A 17500-nucleotide genomic window follows, 5' to 3' on the forward strand; every position below is an offset into this window, starting at 1 on the left:
TCTGGTCATTATTTATTAATGTTAATAAATCTATTAAATAAAATCTTTTGTTTACTTTTTGTTTTCTTTCTTTACCCCACAAAGATATTGAATATAATGAATTTTTTTTTTTGCCATTGAGATTTTGAAAATGAACATTGAAATATCCTTCAAAAACAAGTAAATAGATGCGAAACATATAAAATGCGGTTAATCCAGCTGTAAAATAAGCTAATATTGCAAAAATTGGCGAATACAACCAACTATCATTAAGAATCAGATCTTTGGACCAAAAACAAGCAAAGGGTGGAATACCACAAAGAGAGAGCGTACCTATTAAAAAAGCTGTTTTTGTAATTGGCGTATGTTTTGTTAACCCACCCATAAGAACCATATTTTGACTTTTTTCTGGAGAATATCCAACAATAGTTTCCATTGAATGAATAATTGATCCAGATCCTAAGAACAACAATGCTTTTGAATAAGCATGAGTAATTAAATGAAATAGAGCAGCTCGGGAAGATCCCATACCTAGAGCTAACATCATATAACCCAATTGAGACATTGTAGAATAGGCCAAATTTCTCTTAATATCTTTTTGAGCAATAGCTAAAGTAGCTCCCAAAAATAATGTTATTATACCAATGAAAGCTATTCCATTCATTATGGTAGGTATAGCTATGAAAAGAGGAAGAAGTCTAGCTACAAGAAAGATTCCCGCCGCTACCATAGTAGCAGCATGTATAAGAGCAGAAATTGGAGTAGGCCCCTCCATAGCATCCGGTAACCATACATGAAGGGGAAATTGGGCAGATTTAGCTACGGAACCGCAAAATAACAATAGGGCACACAAAGTAACAAAAAAAACATTAAGATAATTATTAAAAATCAAGTTATTGAATATTTGAAACAAATCCCGAAATTCCAAACTACCCGTTATCCAATAAAGACCTAAAATACCTAATAATAAACCAAAATCCCCTAAACGATTAGTTACAAATGCCTTTTGACAAGCATTTGCTGCAATAGGACGTGTAAACCAAAAACCTATTAATAGATAAGAACACATTCCAACTAATTCCCAAAAGATATAAATTTGGATCAAATTTGAACTAGTAACTAATCCCAACATTGAAGCATTAAAAAAACTCATATAAGCAAAAAATCTCAAATATCCTTGATCGTGAGACATATAATTATCACTATAAATAAGAACCAAAATGCCAACAGTAGTGATTAATATTAACATAATAAGGGTAAGTGAATCGATCAAGTAACCAAATTCTAAAGAAAGATCATTATTTATAGTCCAAGACCACACATATTGATAGATGAAACTCTTATTGTTATTTATTTGATCGATCGACAGCGCGACGGAAAAAAGCATAACTATACCTAACAATAAAATACTGAGAAAAGCCCACCTACGTCGAAGATTTTTTGTTGCTGTGGGAAAAAATAGAAGTCCCGCCCCTATCAACATAGGAACTGGAAGCGGAATGAAAGGTATGATCCATAAAGATTGATGTGTATATTCCATAAAAAAAGAATAAAAGATAAAATATTTTTTTTCCTAATGAGTTTTGTTTCTTATTCGTCGGTTTTATCTCTTTTGTAAAGGCTTCAGTTAATAAAAAAAAAAGAGTGAACATATAAATAGAATTATTTATTTTTCTGAATCTTTGCACAATACTTCTAATATTTCCGAATATTTCAAAGTACTAAAAAAGGTCGAATAAACAAATTCAAATTCCTAATACACTTTTTTTAATATTTGTATTTTAGTAAAAAATTCTCATAAAACGAAATTTGTCAAATCAAATAAAAACATTCGTTTATTTTGTTTGATATGCAGTAAAATTAAATTCATATGACATGACCCAATCGAATAAATAAGAATTTTTGTCTTTTATTTCAAAAGCATTAGTTTTTTCGAAGTAATTTCTTTTTTTACATTAAACAGATATCTATGTTTGGCAAAATTTTGAAAAAAGTGTTATAATATTCAAAGTTTTACTTTAGATAGAAAGATAGAAAAAAAGAGGGGATAAAAAAAAATGGCTAATTAATCAAATAAAAGAACTATTTGTTTTACGGAACAGAAGATATGTCTTTCACATGACTTGTAGCAATAAAAAAACTATATCAGTTGCATGGCAGTTCCAAAGAAACGCACCTCGAGATCCAAAAAAAAAATCCGAAAAACTCTTTGGAAAAGGAGAGGTTTTTGGACAGCATTGAAAGCTTATTCATTAGCGCAATCAATTTCTACGGGAAATTCAAAAAGTTTTTTTGTATAAAAAATACAAACGTTGGAATACTCTGAATTAGCTGGATTCTATTCTCTAATAGAATATAGAATTTGTATATAAACAAAAATAGTTTCAAATAGTTATATTTTTTAATAAAATCAAAGAAACAGAATTTTAGAATTATTTTTATTTAATAGAATTTTTAAATAAAAATAATTCTATTAAATAAAAATTTTTACTTATAACTCATATAAATATCTATTTTGGAATCTATTTATTTTATAAGAAGAAAAAATATTTTGAATGGAATATTTGAATGGAATACTAAATTGGTGATCCAAAAATGATAAATTTTTGAATTTCTTTTTTTAAAAGAAAAAAAGAATATGCATCTCTTTGGATTCAAAAATGAAATAGAAATAAAAAAGATTTGATAATAAATGAAAAACTACGAATTTTTTGTTCCATTTCCGACGAGATAATAATAATAATTATTGAAATGTTTATATCTTTTGTTAAGCTCTTTCTATATATACGAATTCTTCTTATTCATTTGAATATATGAATATAAATATATATTCAAGTGAATAAATAATTTAATTTCTAATAATTTTTATAAAAAAAAAACAAAGAAAAAAAAAAAGAAATAATTAGAATACAATTCTTTTGTTTCTTTAATATTTATTAATTACTAAAAAAAATTGCATCTTTCGAATTTATTCTTTCAATCTCGACGATTTACAATAAATAGGTTATTATGATTTCGGGTAAGCCGCTATGGTGAAATTGGTAGACACGCTGCTCTTAGGAAGCAGTGCTAGAGCATCTCGGTTCGAGTCCGAGTGGCGGCATGGCATCTTTTACTCTAAAAGAGTAAGTCCTAAAATGAATTCAATTTCTGATTTATCTTCCTAGTATTAGTTATTGGGACACCTTATTTTTATGATATTTTCAACTTTAGAGCATATATTAACTCATATATCGTTTTCGGTCGTATCAATTGTAATTTCAACTCATTTGATAACTCTATTAGTCAATGAAATCTTAGGATTTCATGATTTGTCCAAAAATGGTATGATAATAAGCTTTTTCTGTATAACGGGATTGTTAATTACTCGTTGGATTTTGTCGGGCCATTTACCATTTAGTGATTTATATGAATCATTAATCTTTCTTTCCTGGGGTTTTTCTATTTTTCATATAGTTTTTTGTTTTAAAAAGCATAAAAACGATTTAAGTGCAATAATCGCACCGAGTGTTATTTTTACCCAAGGCTTTGCTACTTCGGGTGTTTTAACCGAAATCCATCAATCTGCAATATTAGTACCCGCTTTACAATCTCATTGGTTAATGATGCACGTAAGTATGATGATATTTGGCTATGCAGCTCTTTTATGTGGATCGTTATTATCTGTAGGAATCTTAGTTATTACATTTGGAGAAGTCATACAAATTTTGGGTAAAAGCAATAATTTGTATTTTTTAAATGAATCCTTTTCTTTTGTTGAGATCCAATACATGAATAGGAATGAAAGGAACAATGTTTTACAAAAAACTTTTTTTTCTTCTTCTAGAAATTATTACAGGTCTCAGTTTATTCAACAACTCGATCGTTGGAGTTATCGTATTATTAGTCTGGGTTTTCTCTTTTTAACGATAGGTATTCTGTCAGGAGCAGTATGGGCTAATGAGGCATGGGGATCATATTGGAATTGGGATCCCAAGGAAACTTGGGCCTTTATTACTTGGACCATATTTGCGATTTATTTACATACTCGAAAAAATACGAAATTCGAAAGTGTAAATTCTTCAATAGCGGCCTCTCTGGGCTTTCTTATAATTTGGATATGTTATTTAGGAATCAATCTATTAGGTATAGGATTACACAGTTATGGTTCATTTACATCTAATTGAATTGAATTTAATTAAGGAAAAAACCTCTGGCAAATACAAATAAAGAAAGCATAAGTATATATACATCATAAGAGATAAGTATATATACATATCTAATATACTAATATATAAAATATATAAGAAATTTTAGTATATATTCGATATTCTATTTATATATAATATATTTGATATGAATATAGAAAGAATAAAGAAAAAATGGAATTGTCGAGAACCCTTTAAATCAAGTAGTAATGTAATGATTCAAGGGGTTCTCACAAACAACAAACATATTTACATATAATTAATTCCAATTTTGTTATGTGGTTTATTTCTCTTTTTTTGGGGGGTTGTATTAATTTTCATTAAAAAAATTTAGAAAAAATTTGATAGAATGGCTTCAACCTTGTCAACCGAGAATGAGAAAATAAAATCTGGATAAATACCAATACCTATTACGGGTATAAGGATAGAAATCGAAATAAATAATTCTCGCGGACCAGAATCAAAAAAATACGAGTTTGGTGTATTAAAAAGCTTGTATCCATAGAACATCTGCCGTAACATGGATAATGAATAAATAGGAGTTAATATAATTCCAATTGTGTTTAAAAAAATTATTAGTATTTTTGTCATTAAAAGATATTTTTGACTGGTTAGTATTCCAAAAAAAATCATCAATTCTGCAACAAAACCGCTCATGCCTGGCAATGCAAGAGAAGCCATTGATAAGATACTGAAAACTGTGAATATTTTGGGCATTGGGATAGCCATTCCACCCATTTGGTCAAGATAAAGAAGACGTAGTCTATCATAACCAGTTCCCGCCAAGAAAAAAAGCGCAGCACCAATAAATCCATGAGAGATAATTTGTAAAATGGCCCCGTTGAGCCCCGTATCACTTATAGAACCAATTCCAATAATTATGAAACCCATATGAGATACCGAGGAATAAGCTATTCTTTTCTTTAAATTACGTTGACCAAGAGATGTTGAAGCTGCATAGATTATTTGAATTGAACCTAATAACATTAACCAGGGGGAAAATATGGAATGAGCGTGAGGTAATAATTCCATATTAATTCGAACCAATCCATATGCGCCCATTTTTAATAAGATTCCGGCTAAAAGCATACAAGTGCTGTAATGTGCCTCTCCGTGGGTGTCCGGTAACCATGTATGTAAGGGTATAATCGGCAATTTTACAGCAAAAGTAAAAAGAAATCCCATATAAAATATTATTTCGAGCACCCCAGGATACGATTGATTAGTTAATGTTTCAAAATTTAATGTCGGTTCATTAGAACTATATAAACCGATACCTAGAATTCCCATTAATAAAAAAATAGAGCTTCCCGCAGTGTATAAAATAAACTTTGTAGCTGAATACAAACGTTTCTTTCCCCCCCACATGGATAAAAGTATATAAACTGGAATTAATTCCAATTCCCACATGATGAAAAAAAGTAAAATGTCTTGACAAGAAAAAGGTCCTATTTGACCGCTGTACATTGCTAGCATCAGGAAATGGAATAATCGGGATTCTCGAGTAACCGGTTGAGCCGCTAAAGTAGCTATAGTGGTAATAAATCCCGTCAATAAAATGGGTCCTATAGAGAGTCCATCTATTCCGAATCTCCAGTAAAAATCAAAAAAATTAATCCATTTATAATTTTCTGTCAGTTGGATTAATGGATCATCCAATTGGAAATGATAACAAAATGCATAGGCTGTTATCAGCAGATCGATTAAACATATGCAAATTGTATACCACTTAATTACCTTATTTCCTCGATGAGGAAATAAGAATATTAAGGAACCCCCGGCTATTGGTAAAAGTACAACTATTGTTAACCAAGGAAAATAATTCGTGATAAAAATAAGATACACTTGGGCTAGAAAAACCCGCGCTCAAAATAGAAAGATAATAGAAATATCTTTCTATTTTGAGCGCAGATTTTTGCCAGTAAAAAACGTATTCTCGTGGTGTTTGTTTTTTGAAAAAAAAGAAAGGGGCGGTCTCAATAAGCTAGACCCATGCTTCGAGTTGTTTCATGCCACAAATAAACTCGAACACTTAAGAAATCTGTAGGACAGGCGGATTCACACCTCTTACAACCGACACAGTCCTCCGTTCTTGGGGCAGAAGCTATTTGCTTAGCTTTACACCCGTCCCAAGGTATCATTTCTAATACATCGGTGGGGCAGGCTCGGACACATTGAGTACATCCTATACATGTATCATAAATCTTTACTGAATGTGACATTGGATTTGGATCTATAATTTTTTTTTAACACCAAAAATGGAAAATTTTCGATCTAGTAAACTCGTAAATAAATCATATATTTAGACACTAGATGAATCAACGATTTACCAGAATTTTGATACTCAAAACCGACTTCTGGATCAATTCATAAGAGGAGAGGGGACCAAGATACTTTGATTTCTTACGTTTTTGCAAACGTGCGAGTTTGTTGAATTACACTATTCAAAATTAATATTTATATGATAAATCACTATTAATACTATTTATTCAATATAAATACTAGTTTTATTCAATATAAATAATATAAATACTAGTTATTCAACAAGTTCGATTGATTGATACGAGTTGATTTTCTGTTACGATAAATTGAAGAAACAATAGCCGGTCCGATAGCAGCTTCAGCGGCTGCAATGGCAATAACAAAAATAGAAAAAATATTTCCCTTTAATTGGCGACTATCAAAAAAATCAGAAAAGGTTACGAAATTTATATTAACTGCATTCAGTATAAGTTCAAGACACATAAGGGCTCTAACCATATTTCGACTCGTGATCAATCCATAGATACCGATAGAAAATAAATAGGCACTCAAAACAAGTCCATCTTCGAGCATCATTGACGAACTCCTTATCAATTTCGATTCACTATAATATTAATATAATATGAACAACAATTCAACCAATTCAATTGACTAAAGAATAAAAAAAAAGTCTGAAAAAAAGAATATATTCGCAAAAAAAAAATTTTTCTACATAAACACTCTTTTTTTACATTTACAGAGAATTAAATCGAAATAACTGAGGAAAAAAAAGAATTCTTTTTTTTTTTTGCAAGTTAAAAAAATTTCTTACTGGCGAGCCACGACAATTGCACCTATCAAAGCAGCTAAGAGAATTATTGAAATTAGTTCAAATGGAAGAAAAAAATCTGTTGATAAATGAACTCCAATTTGTTGACTAGTACTTATTAAATCTTGCTCTATAATCTGATTTGGTCTTGTAGTCCAAATAAGCCCGTACCATGATGTATCTGGAATAGTAGTTATTAGTGAAACAAAAATACTTGTACAAACCATCAAAGTAATTCCACCCCCAACGGTAAAAAGATGAAAATCTTGGTGATATTCCGAACCATTCATGAACATCACAGCAAAGAGGATTAAAACGTTTATAGCTCCCACGTAAATAAGTAGTTGTGCGGCAGCTACAAAATGGGAGTTTGATAAAATATAAAATAAAGATATACAAACAAGAACTAGTCCCAATGAAAAAGCAGAAAAAATGGGGTTGGTAAAAAATACTACTCCTAAACTTCCTAATACAAGACATGATCCCAAAAAGACTAAAAGAAAATCATGTAGTGGTTCAGGTAAATCCATTATATGTAAAATAAGAGATAAATGCATCGAAATTTCATGACCTTTTTGATACGACCAGGGAAATCTTTTATCTACGAGATTTCTCTCCGCATTGAATTTCATCAAATCCTAACAAGTCGGAATAGGTACCAGTTAAGTTATGGGATTTATGTTATTTCATTCGTTATACGAAAGAGTAGGTCGAGAAACTATATAATATATAATATAAGTATATATTAGTATATAAGTATAACTAAATATAAGTCTAACTATATAGATATATAGTTATAGAATAGTTATAGAACAGATATCGAAATGAAATAGATAGAATAAAAGAATATTTTAATAATAATAAATTTATTTTGAAAATATGGAATAGTTTTTTTTTTCTATTTAATCTTATTATTTTTCAAATTTATATTATTCTGTTTCATATCTATTTATATATATGATATATGAAACAGAATAATGTGAAATCTAATATGATTTTTATTTATATATTAATATTGAATTCTTATAAATAAATAAAACGATTTTATTATATCCTATTATTTTTTATTTAGAATAGTTCGAATTGTATAATCATCAATTACTGACATTGGTAATCGGCCTAAAGCAATTTGATTATAATTCAATTCATGACGATCATAAACTGAAAGTTCATATTCTTCAGTCATTGATAAACAATTTGTTGGACAATACTCAACACAATTACCACAAAATATACAAATTCCGAAATCAATACTGTAATTAAGCAAACGTTTCTTTCGAATATCTGTTTCCAGTTTCCAATCAACAACGGGTAAATCTATAGGACATACACGAACACATACTTCACAAGCAATGCATTTATCAAATTCAAAATGGATTCGACCGCGAAAACGTTCTGATGTAATTAATTTTTCATAAGGATATTGAATAGTTACGGGTAAACGATTTGCGTGGGATAAGGTAATCATGAAACTTTGACCAATGTATCTTGCAGCTCGGATTGTTTGTTGACCATAATTCATGAACCCAGTTACCATAAGGAACATATCGTGAATATCTATGAAATAGTTTTTTTGTTTCTTTCTCTTGTTTGCGACAAGTTACAAATCTAGAGGATCCATATTTTACAGTGAAAATAGTTGAGACGAAGTTGTTAATAATAGATTGCCGAGAGAAATAGGTAAAAGAAATTTCCACCCAAGATTTAATAATTGGTCCATTCTTAGCCTAGGCAAAGTCCATCTTGCTGTGATAGAAAGGAACAAAAACAAATAAGTTTTAGCTAATGTGATAAAGATATCAATTGTAGTTCCAAAAACTCCATATGCTTTAGTTATTTCAAAAGACTCAGAAATGAATAGGTACGGAATAGAGATATTTGAACCGCCCAAGTAAAGAACTGTTACAAATAATGAAGAAATTAATAGGTTTAAATAGGAAGCAACATAAAATAAACCAAATTTGATACCCGAATATTCGGTTTGATAACCCGCTACTAATTCTTCTTCCGCTTCTGGTAAATCAAAAGGTAATCTTTCACATTCTGCTAGGGAAGAAATTAGAAAAACGACGAAACCTATAGGTTGCCGCCACAAATTCCACCCCAAAAAACCATATTTTGATTGTGCATCAACTATATCAACTGTACTTAAACTATTAGATAATGCTAGTCGGTGAGAACGTTACTGTCCCCATCGCTATTCCAGAACCGTACATGAGATTTTCACCTCATACGGCTCCTCGAAAGCCTTAAATAAACCTAAGGACCTAGCCGATTATTTCTTTCTTGCGATATCCCTAAGATTAATAAGATTAAAAATTATCGGATGGTTCTGAATTAGACCAATTGAATTCTGTCTGTTCTCATTGTATTTTAAAATAAAGACAAATAAAATTAATTTATATATATTCTAAATGATACAAAAGGTCCTTCTGAATTGATCTTATCCCTTAAAAATCAAAAATTTATTAAGTAATAGCTTTATTCTTCAATAAAGAAAATATTTTGGAATTATCTTTATAACCCTCCGTCCATCGTTTTAGGTTACGAAAAAGACTTGCATATTTTTTTCTAATAAATTAGAAAAATTCTCTCTTCAGAAAAAGAGAGAGAGAGAAAACAAAACGACGGGGTCATTTTTTTTGTTCCTATTCGTCTTTTTTTGTGCAAATCAAAAGGGGATACTTAAAAAAAAAAAGATTAACGGATTATTTCGTTCCCGATAGTCATTTATTTAATCAGTGGATAGGAGCATACTCTAGATCGGAATTGGGGGAGGACTGCCTTCTCTTTTCTACCAACTTTAAGCCCCAATTAGTATTCTTTATTTAGATTATGTGGAAATGTTCCTTTTGACAATTTACATAATCCGTGTTACTAATCCCTTGTGTATCTTGGTGCTTCTAACCATCCACTTCTTTTTTTTGAGCTGCCCTTATTTTCTGTTTCTGTTAATACATGAATAATAAATCATCCAAACAGTAGCAAAAACTCAATCTCAATAAGGTTGGTCTTTTGAGCCCGCTTCAAGACAAGATTACTAATTATCCAATCCTGGGGTAATAAGACTCGTCTGTTTCTAATTTTTTTTCACTTAATTCTTTTACATAGAAAATGAGACTCAATATTTTGACTGCAATTTCAAATCATCATACCATAGAAATAACATATATAACCATATACCCATATATAATATATATAAGATAAATATAATATATATTATATATATATTATATATATATAATAGGCTGGTAATCTACTATCTAATCTAATATAGTATTTGTAAATTATCTAAATAGAATCTCGAATTTCTATTTCTATAGAAGCTGTCTGATTTCACTCATATAACTATCAGATTTTGTTCTTCAATCAGACTTGAAGTGAGAATAATAATGAATTTTTTATATTCTGCCCCTTTCCTATTTTCCTATAAAGTTGTCCTACAAGGAAAGGGCCATAGCAATAGCATCGAGAAGTTTTTGTATCAACGAATCGCACGTAGAGATATTGATAACACACATAGAGTTAATGGTATTTCATAACTAATCGATTGAGCAGCTGCTCGTAGACCACCCAAAAAGGAATATTTGTTATTTGATCCATATCCTGACATAAGAAGTCCAATCGGAGCAATACTCGAAATAGAAATCCATAAAAAAACACCGATATTGAGATCGGATAAAACAAAATTATATCCAAAAGGAATTACCGAATAGCTTATTATAATGGATATAACTGATATGGATGGTCCGATACTGAATAAACGAGTATCTCCCCTAGATGGAATAAGACTCTCTTTGAAAAGTAGTTTTGTTCCATCTGCTAGAGCTTGAAGAACTCCCAAAGGACCCGCGTATTCAGGTCCAATCCGCTGTTGTATACCTGCGGATATTTCTCTTTCTAACCATACAATTGCTAGTACACTTATGGTGATTCCCAATACAAGAGTAAAGATAGGGGCAAATACCCATAGAATTCCATAGACCTCCTTTAAAGATTCCAATCTGAAAAAAGAATTGATATCTTGTACTTCTGTTGTATCAATAATCATTTCAACGATCAACTTCTCCCATAATGATATCTATACTCCCTAGTATTGTCATAATATCGGCCAATTTCATTCTTTTAACTAATTGAGGAAGAATTTGCAAATTGATAAAACCGGGTGGACGAATTTTCCATCTCCAAGGAAAACCATTCTGATCTCCTATTAGAAAAATCCCCAATTCTCCTTTGGGGGCTTCAACTCTTACATAAAGTTCTTGTTTCGGCAATTCAAAAGTCGGAGACGGTTTTTTACTAATGAATCGATATTCAAAATCATTCCATTCTGGTTCCCTTTCCCTATCAAAGTAACGGATTTCTAAATTCTCATATGGTCCGCCGGGAATTCCTTCCAAAGCCTGTTGAATAATTTTTATGGATTCCACCATTTCACCAATTCGAACTAAATAACGAGCTAATGAATCTCCTTCTTTTTGCCATTGAACGTCCCAATCAAATTCCCCATAACACTCATAATTTTCAACTTTACGCAGATCCCATTGTATTCCGGAAGCCCGAAGCATCGGTCCTGATAAACCCCAATTAATTACTTCCTTTCCACTAACAATGCCTATTCCCTCAACCCGTTCTAAAAAAATGGGATTTCGCGTAATAAGTTTTTGATATTCAACAACCCCTGTTAAAAAATAATCGCAGAAATCCAAACATTTATCTATCCAACCATGAGGTAGATCGGCCGCGACTCCCCCGATACGGAAAAAATTATGCATCATTCTCATACCTGTCGCAGCTTCGAATAGATCATATATTAATTCTCTTTCTCTAAAAATATAGAAGAAAGGGGTTTGTGCACCAATATCCGCCATAAAAGGTCCCAGCCATAATAGGTGAGAAGCTATACGACTCAATTCCAACATAATTACTCGAATATAGCTGGCTCTTTGGGGTACTTGAATATTTCCCAACTGTTCTGGTCCGTTTACGGTTATTGCTTCTGTGAACATCGTAGCTAAATAATCCCAACGTGTTACATAAGGCAGATATTGTATAATTGTTCGATTTTCCGCAATTTTTTCCATCCCTCTGTGTAAATAACCCAATAATGGTTCACAATCAATAACATCCTCACCATCTAGAGTAACAATAAGTCGAAGAACACCATGCATTGATGGGTGGTGAGGTCCCATATTGACTACCATGAGATCTTTTCTTTTAGCTGTCCCATTCATAGGTTTTTCCTCGATTTATTCTTCCATGAATTTCGAAAGAAAAAAAATTAATCAAGATTCAAGACCTAAAAAATCGAATAATTCAAAATGACTCTTCAAATTCAATTAACGAATTATTGACTCCCGAATATCCAATTGATTTATTAATTTGTTATAGCGTATTCTATTTTTATTTGACAAATAAGATAGTAGCCGTTGTCGTTTTCCCAAAATTTTTTGTAAACCTCTTTGAGATAAATAATCTTTTCGGTGCAATTCCAAATGTGCGGTAAGTCTTCGTATCTTATTGGTGAAATTTAATACTTGAAATTCAACCGAGCCGGGGTTTTTTTCTTTTTTTTCTTGTGAAAATCCTGGTAGAAATAAATTTTTTACCATAAGTTAAAAGCGTTCTTCTCCTCCTTCCATATTTTATAGATATCTTGTTTGATCTGTAATAGTAATGATACTAATTTAAAATTAGGTATTTTGTATATACAATAATCTAAATTTCCTTAACATTTTGCGATTCTGATGTCAAATCATACTATATTTCTGTAAAAAAAAATGGTCGATTTAAAAAATAAAATACTAATTATATATATAATTATATAGATAAAAGTAGATATAAGACGATAAGACGATTTTTTCGATTCCTTTTTGTATCTAAAGGATATATAATTGAATTAGTATCAAGGCCTCAGAATACAGTTAACACAATGCGTGTGCGCATCTATGCGTGTATCCATTTGTATCCGCATACCGGATATGTTACGCTAAATTGAAGAAAGAAATATAGATTATAGATTAACGACCTCTCAATCGTGGGTACAGATGTATCCTTACTATACTGAAACGGCTTCCATTATCGGTGTCAAACCAATAGCGATTCATACAAGCTAAATCCTCTAATCGAAAATTTGGCCAAAGAAAAAAATGGAAATTCATTAGGTTTTTTTTTCTATCAAGATCCTTATTTTCAGCCAAAACGTTACAGCAATTATTTACTTTATTATTCTTATTGTAAAATGTTGTTTTTCTATGTGCACTATTTCTATTCTTAGAATTGAAACAAATTAGAATTCTTAATTCTCTACGACGTCTAGCGCAAAAAAAGAATTCAGGAACAAGCAAATCATAATGATTTTTTTCTTTATTTTCTGTTATTTTTTGATCTCTTGTTCTTGGAATGGATTTTGCAAAGTTCGTCTTATCAACATTGGTTTTTTCTGGATATCTTTTCTTAATTTGACGCTTACTCTTATGAAGCAATGAAAGTACTATGGTTTGATATATATAAAATTGTTCATCCTTTTCTCTAGACAGACGAATTGGTTCCACAATAAACATTGCCTTTTCCTTTTCGATCAATTTTTTATTTTTCGTCAATCCTGTAAGACTTAAACTCTTTTGATTTGCCATAAGATCTAGATTGAGTTCTCCTCTTTGAATAGAGCTTATAGCAATCTCTTTTATATTTTTTTTCAACCTAATCAGGAGACAATAAATTTTGATATTATTCATTATTCTGTGATTTAAGGAACCCTTCCAATTCAATTGAAAAATAAAAAACTTTGTTAATAAGAGATTTATTTCTACCTCCATTCTGTTCTTGTATTTTTTTTTTTCCTCTTTCCTGGCCAATCCTGATGCTGTAGACTCTGCTTCAATATCTTTTTCTTGGGTTGAAAGAGATGATTCCAAATCCACCCCACTCGTGTCTTCCGCTTTTGCTTGATTTCGAGTCTCTAACTCGAATTCCAATTTTTTTTTTTTTGATGATCTAAAAACTATTTTTTTTTTTCTTCCAGTAAATTTTCTATTTTCACTAACATCTTTTTTTATATCTAAATTGAAAAAAAGGAATTCGATTGGTATGATCCACGGGTTATTCGTATATGCCTTAATAAAATCTTCATTCGGTATGGAATGATTTAATATTTCTTTATTTATTAGCATCCAATCTAAATGTTTTCTATGCAGATTTTCTTCCATATCTATAATGTAATCTTTTGCTATATATCTCTTTATAGAGATATCGCTCGTTGGATCAAATCCTTTTTGTTTACATGTTTTGTAATTATAAGAAAGAAATTCTTTTTTATTTGCTTGGAATGATGATTCATATCTAGAAATATATGAGTCTTTCTTATCTTTAATGGATTGATATGAAAAAAGATCATATTCATATTGTGTGTTTTTTTTTAATGAGCCTAATTGTTGGTTTTTGTAAGGAATTGATCTGGTTTTTTCATATGAATCACATTTTTTTAAATCTTTATTTTGAATGACATGACGTTTATGGATTCTATTTCTCCATTTTTGTGGCACTAATCTAGACCATCTTCTCTGAGATAAATCATATTGATAATGACTCTTTAACAACCAATTTGTCCATTGATTCATTAGAGAATTGGGGGGGTTCTTGGATATAAATTGAAAATCAAATATTCTTTGTATTCCAAAAAAATAATCTTTTATTTCATTCTTAAGAAAAGGGGATTTTCGATGATATGCAAAAACATATTTTAACTTATATATGTTAATAACTTGGGTTTCGGATAATTTAAAAAAAACATATGCTTGTGACAATGACGATACGTCACAAAATTTATGGGAATTCGTATTCCTAAGATCATAAGATCTTTTGAGAAGCGAAATAAAGTAAATTAGACTTTTATTTGTTTGATCAGTTCTTTCCACATTTTCTTCATTATTGTAAATGGACTTTTTTTTTGTTTTTGATTCAAGAAAAAGTTGTACATCAATGCTACAAATCAAAATGATACACAGAAAGATATTTAGGTATACCCTCTCCATGAGAGTATTTAAAAAAGAATGCTTCGAATTGTCATCTAATAGAGGATTTTGTGACTTATAAGCTAATAGAGGGTTTATTTTTTGTAATATCTGCCAAATATTTTTTTTTAATGCTAATTCTTTAGCATAAAAACTTGCTTTCTTCGAAATAATATTTCTCTCTGCTGTTAAACTCCCCCTTTTCTTTTCTTTGGCCATTTTTTTCATTTTTTTAATGATTGTCTTTCGTTTAGCATTTATATCTTTTTTTTTTTTCAATGAAGAATTTGTCCAATTAATAGAGTTTATTCTAGTATTTGATTTGTAAATCGTTGGATTTTTCTTACTCATTGTTGAATCGTTTTGATTTTGACTTAATTTAAATCCAACGATTTTTTGGAATGTAAGTAGCACTAAAGTTGGGAATTGTTTTATTTTTTCGTTTATAAATAGAAAAATTTTGATGATCCATTTTGCTCTTTCTTTTAAAAAATTTATAAACAATTTTGTTCTTGCATTTAAAATCCCGAGAACCTGAAAAAAATGATTTTGCCATTTTTTTTTTTTAGTTTTTAGTTTCGTTAAAATGGGATGAAAGAAGGCAAATGGATTTCGGGTAACGCGAGAAAAGGGCAATTCCACTTCCGTTCCCAAAATTGTTAAAAAGCTAAAGTCCCTTTTTTTTTTTTTCATTGGATCCTTTTTAGTGGATCGTAGCTTAGATCTGTGCCAAGGTTTCAGATGAAAAGGAAATCTAATTTGTATCTGAATACCGTCTAGTAGCCACTTTTTTGGAAATTCTGTTTCGGATAATTGAACACCATTATAGGTGCATTTAATATACATTTCTCTATTCCAATCCCTAAAATCTTCTGACCATTCGGGAAATTGAAATAAAAGCATACGAACAATATTTTTAATTATTATCAACGAAGGCAATACAATATATTTTCTAAGAATCGATTGGGTTATTAATAACGAGCCTCTTATTACTTGAGCAACTATAAAACTATCCCAGGCCTCTCCTACTGCTATACGTCTTTTTTCCTCTTGTTCTTTTTTTGTTCTTTTGTCCTCCTCCTTACTTTCTTTTGTCTCTTCTTCTGTATAATACGGATTTTCTAATCCTGTTTTTGTCCGCAGCCTCCTTTGGAACAGAAAAAGCATTTGTCTCATTGGTTCAAAATTTTTCAAAAAAAAAAATGGGGGTTTCTCAATTTTATTCAAAAAAAGGGGCGAATACAGACTTTTTTGAAAAATTTTCCAAGTAATAGTTTTCCGCCTTTGAGCACGTATGGATCCTTTTATTATGTCTCGTCGAAAATCTGGTTGTTGTGCATAACGTATTAAAGCCAATTCCCCTTTTTCATCAGTGTTATTTGTTTTTCTAGTATCCCCATAAGGATTAGAATCTTTTGATTTTTTAGTATGAGTAAAAATAACTACACGTTTGGCTTTTCGGGAACGAATTCCATACTTCTGTTCGTCTTTGTTTCCCTCTTCGAGGTCTTGGATTTCATCGATTAGTTTGTAAGGCCATCGAGGAACTTGTTTTTCGATTTCCTTTATTACAATACATTTTTTTTTTTTAATTGTTTTATCCTTCAGATCTGTTCGAATTGCGTCAAATAAGAATTGAATTTTTTTAGGCGTTATGTGTGCATGTTCCGGAAAGAACACAAGTCCTTCAAAATTCAAGGCTGATACTGATTTTTCAGAAAATTTATGGATTAAGTTAAAAAAAAAACTAATTTCAGTTAAAAATAACTTTTGATAAAATATATCCATGTTCTCTTCAAAATAACTAGTTTTTTGAATACTAGAAAGAAGGAGACCATGAATCTTATTTATCCAAATATCATCTTTTTTATAAGTTTTATTATTAATTGAGGATAACAAAAAATTGTTCATTCGGCCCCGACAGGGTCCATTCAAGAAAGGATCATATAGTTTAGGTAAGTTTTTTGTTTGAGTCTCTTCATTGCATAATCTAATTCGTTTTTGGAATATATCCAATGGTATAAATTCCTTATCTAGAACTTCCGCCCTGTTTAGAATTTCATTGCTTAGTTTTTTTTTTTTTTCTTCATTTTGAGAGTTCCAATAATTATTCAATTCATCATAGAAGATTTTTTCTCTTGTTAAAGAGTCTATTCTTTTTTCCATCATTTGTAGAAAAGTCGACAAATTGGGTGGAGAGGCAAAAGATATTCTTTCTTTTCCATCATTTTGACATGTATCAAAAAAGAATT

General features: G+C 30.3%; 11 protein-coding genes and 1 non-coding gene across 12 annotated transcripts in view; 3 read left to right on the forward strand and 9 right to left on the reverse strand. All coding sequences in view use genetic code 11, as the record gives it.

Moving 5' to 3' along the window:
• ndhF (NADH-plastoquinone oxidoreductase subunit 5) overlaps positions 1 to 1519 on the reverse strand; it is a 2259-nt gene extending 740 nt beyond the window's left edge. The window contains exon 1 of the mRNA in view: positions 1 to 1519. This exon is cut by the window's left edge and continues 740 nt beyond it. Coding sequence (YP_009472203.1) covers positions 1 to 1519 — 1519 coding nt within the window.
• A 613-nt stretch (positions 1520 to 2132) lies between these two features.
• rpl32 (ribosomal protein L32) lies at positions 2133 to 2279 on the forward strand. Its single transcript has one exon. The coding sequence runs from the start codon at positions 2133 to 2135 to the stop codon at positions 2277 to 2279; it is 147 nt and encodes a 48-aa protein (YP_009472204.1).
• Positions 2280 to 3002: 723 nt separating this feature from the next.
• Positions 3003 to 3082, forward strand: trnL-UAG. Its single transcript has one exon. It is a non-coding gene; the product is annotated as a tRNA-Leu (tRNA).
• A 91-nt stretch (positions 3083 to 3173) lies between these two features.
• ccsA (cytochrome c heme attachment protein) lies at positions 3174 to 4145 on the forward strand. The gene has a single exon. It carries the CDS (start codon positions 3174 to 3176, stop codon positions 4143 to 4145), a length of 972 nt encoding a protein of 323 aa, YP_009472205.1.
• A 351-nt stretch (positions 4146 to 4496) lies between these two features.
• On the reverse strand, positions 4497 to 6011 carry ndhD (NADH-plastoquinone oxidoreductase subunit 4). The gene has a single exon. The coding sequence runs from the start codon at positions 6009 to 6011 to the stop codon at positions 4497 to 4499; it is 1515 nt and encodes a 504-aa protein (YP_009472206.1).
• A 131-nt stretch (positions 6012 to 6142) lies between these two features.
• On the reverse strand, positions 6143 to 6388 carry psaC (photosystem I subunit VII). The gene has a single exon. The coding sequence runs from the start codon at positions 6386 to 6388 to the stop codon at positions 6143 to 6145; it is 246 nt and encodes an 81-aa protein (YP_009472207.1).
• A 310-nt stretch (positions 6389 to 6698) lies between these two features.
• On the reverse strand, positions 6699 to 7004 carry ndhE (NADH-plastoquinone oxidoreductase subunit 4L). Its single transcript has one exon. The coding sequence runs from the start codon at positions 7002 to 7004 to the stop codon at positions 6699 to 6701; it is 306 nt and encodes a 101-aa protein (YP_009472208.1).
• Positions 7005 to 7235: 231 nt separating this feature from the next.
• Positions 7236 to 7766, reverse strand: ndhG (NADH-plastoquinone oxidoreductase subunit 6). The gene has a single exon. The coding sequence runs from the start codon at positions 7764 to 7766 to the stop codon at positions 7236 to 7238; it is 531 nt and encodes a 176-aa protein (YP_009472209.1).
• A 527-nt stretch (positions 7767 to 8293) lies between these two features.
• ndhI (NADH-plastoquinone oxidoreductase subunit I) lies at positions 8294 to 8782 on the reverse strand. The gene has a single exon. The coding sequence runs from the start codon at positions 8780 to 8782 to the stop codon at positions 8294 to 8296; it is 489 nt and encodes a 162-aa protein (YP_009472210.1).
• Positions 8783 to 8860: 78 nt separating this feature from the next.
• Positions 8861 to 11287, reverse strand: ndhA (NADH-plastoquinone oxidoreductase subunit 1). Its single transcript has 2 exons — positions 10736 to 11287; positions 8861 to 9400 (listed from the first exon to the last, which is right to left on the reverse strand). Exons 1-2 carry the CDS (start codon positions 11285 to 11287, stop codon positions 8861 to 8863), a joined length of 1092 nt encoding a protein of 363 aa, YP_009472211.1.
• Position 11288: 1 nt separating this feature from the next.
• ndhH (NADH-plastoquinone oxidoreductase subunit 7) lies at positions 11289 to 12470 on the reverse strand. Its single transcript has one exon. The coding sequence runs from the start codon at positions 12468 to 12470 to the stop codon at positions 11289 to 11291; it is 1182 nt and encodes a 393-aa protein (YP_009472212.1).
• Positions 12471 to 12575: 105 nt separating this feature from the next.
• rps15 (ribosomal protein S15) lies at positions 12576 to 12848 on the reverse strand. Its single transcript has one exon. It carries the CDS (start codon positions 12846 to 12848, stop codon positions 12576 to 12578), a length of 273 nt encoding a protein of 90 aa, YP_009472213.1.
• Positions 12849 to 17500: the final 4652 nt, after the last annotated feature.

The sequence above is a fragment of the chloroplast genome of Arachis hypogaea (genome assembly GCF_003086295.3).
Source record: "Arachis hypogaea chloroplast, complete genome".
Classification (NCBI taxonomy): Eukaryota; Viridiplantae; Streptophyta; class Magnoliopsida; order Fabales; family Fabaceae; genus Arachis; species Arachis hypogaea.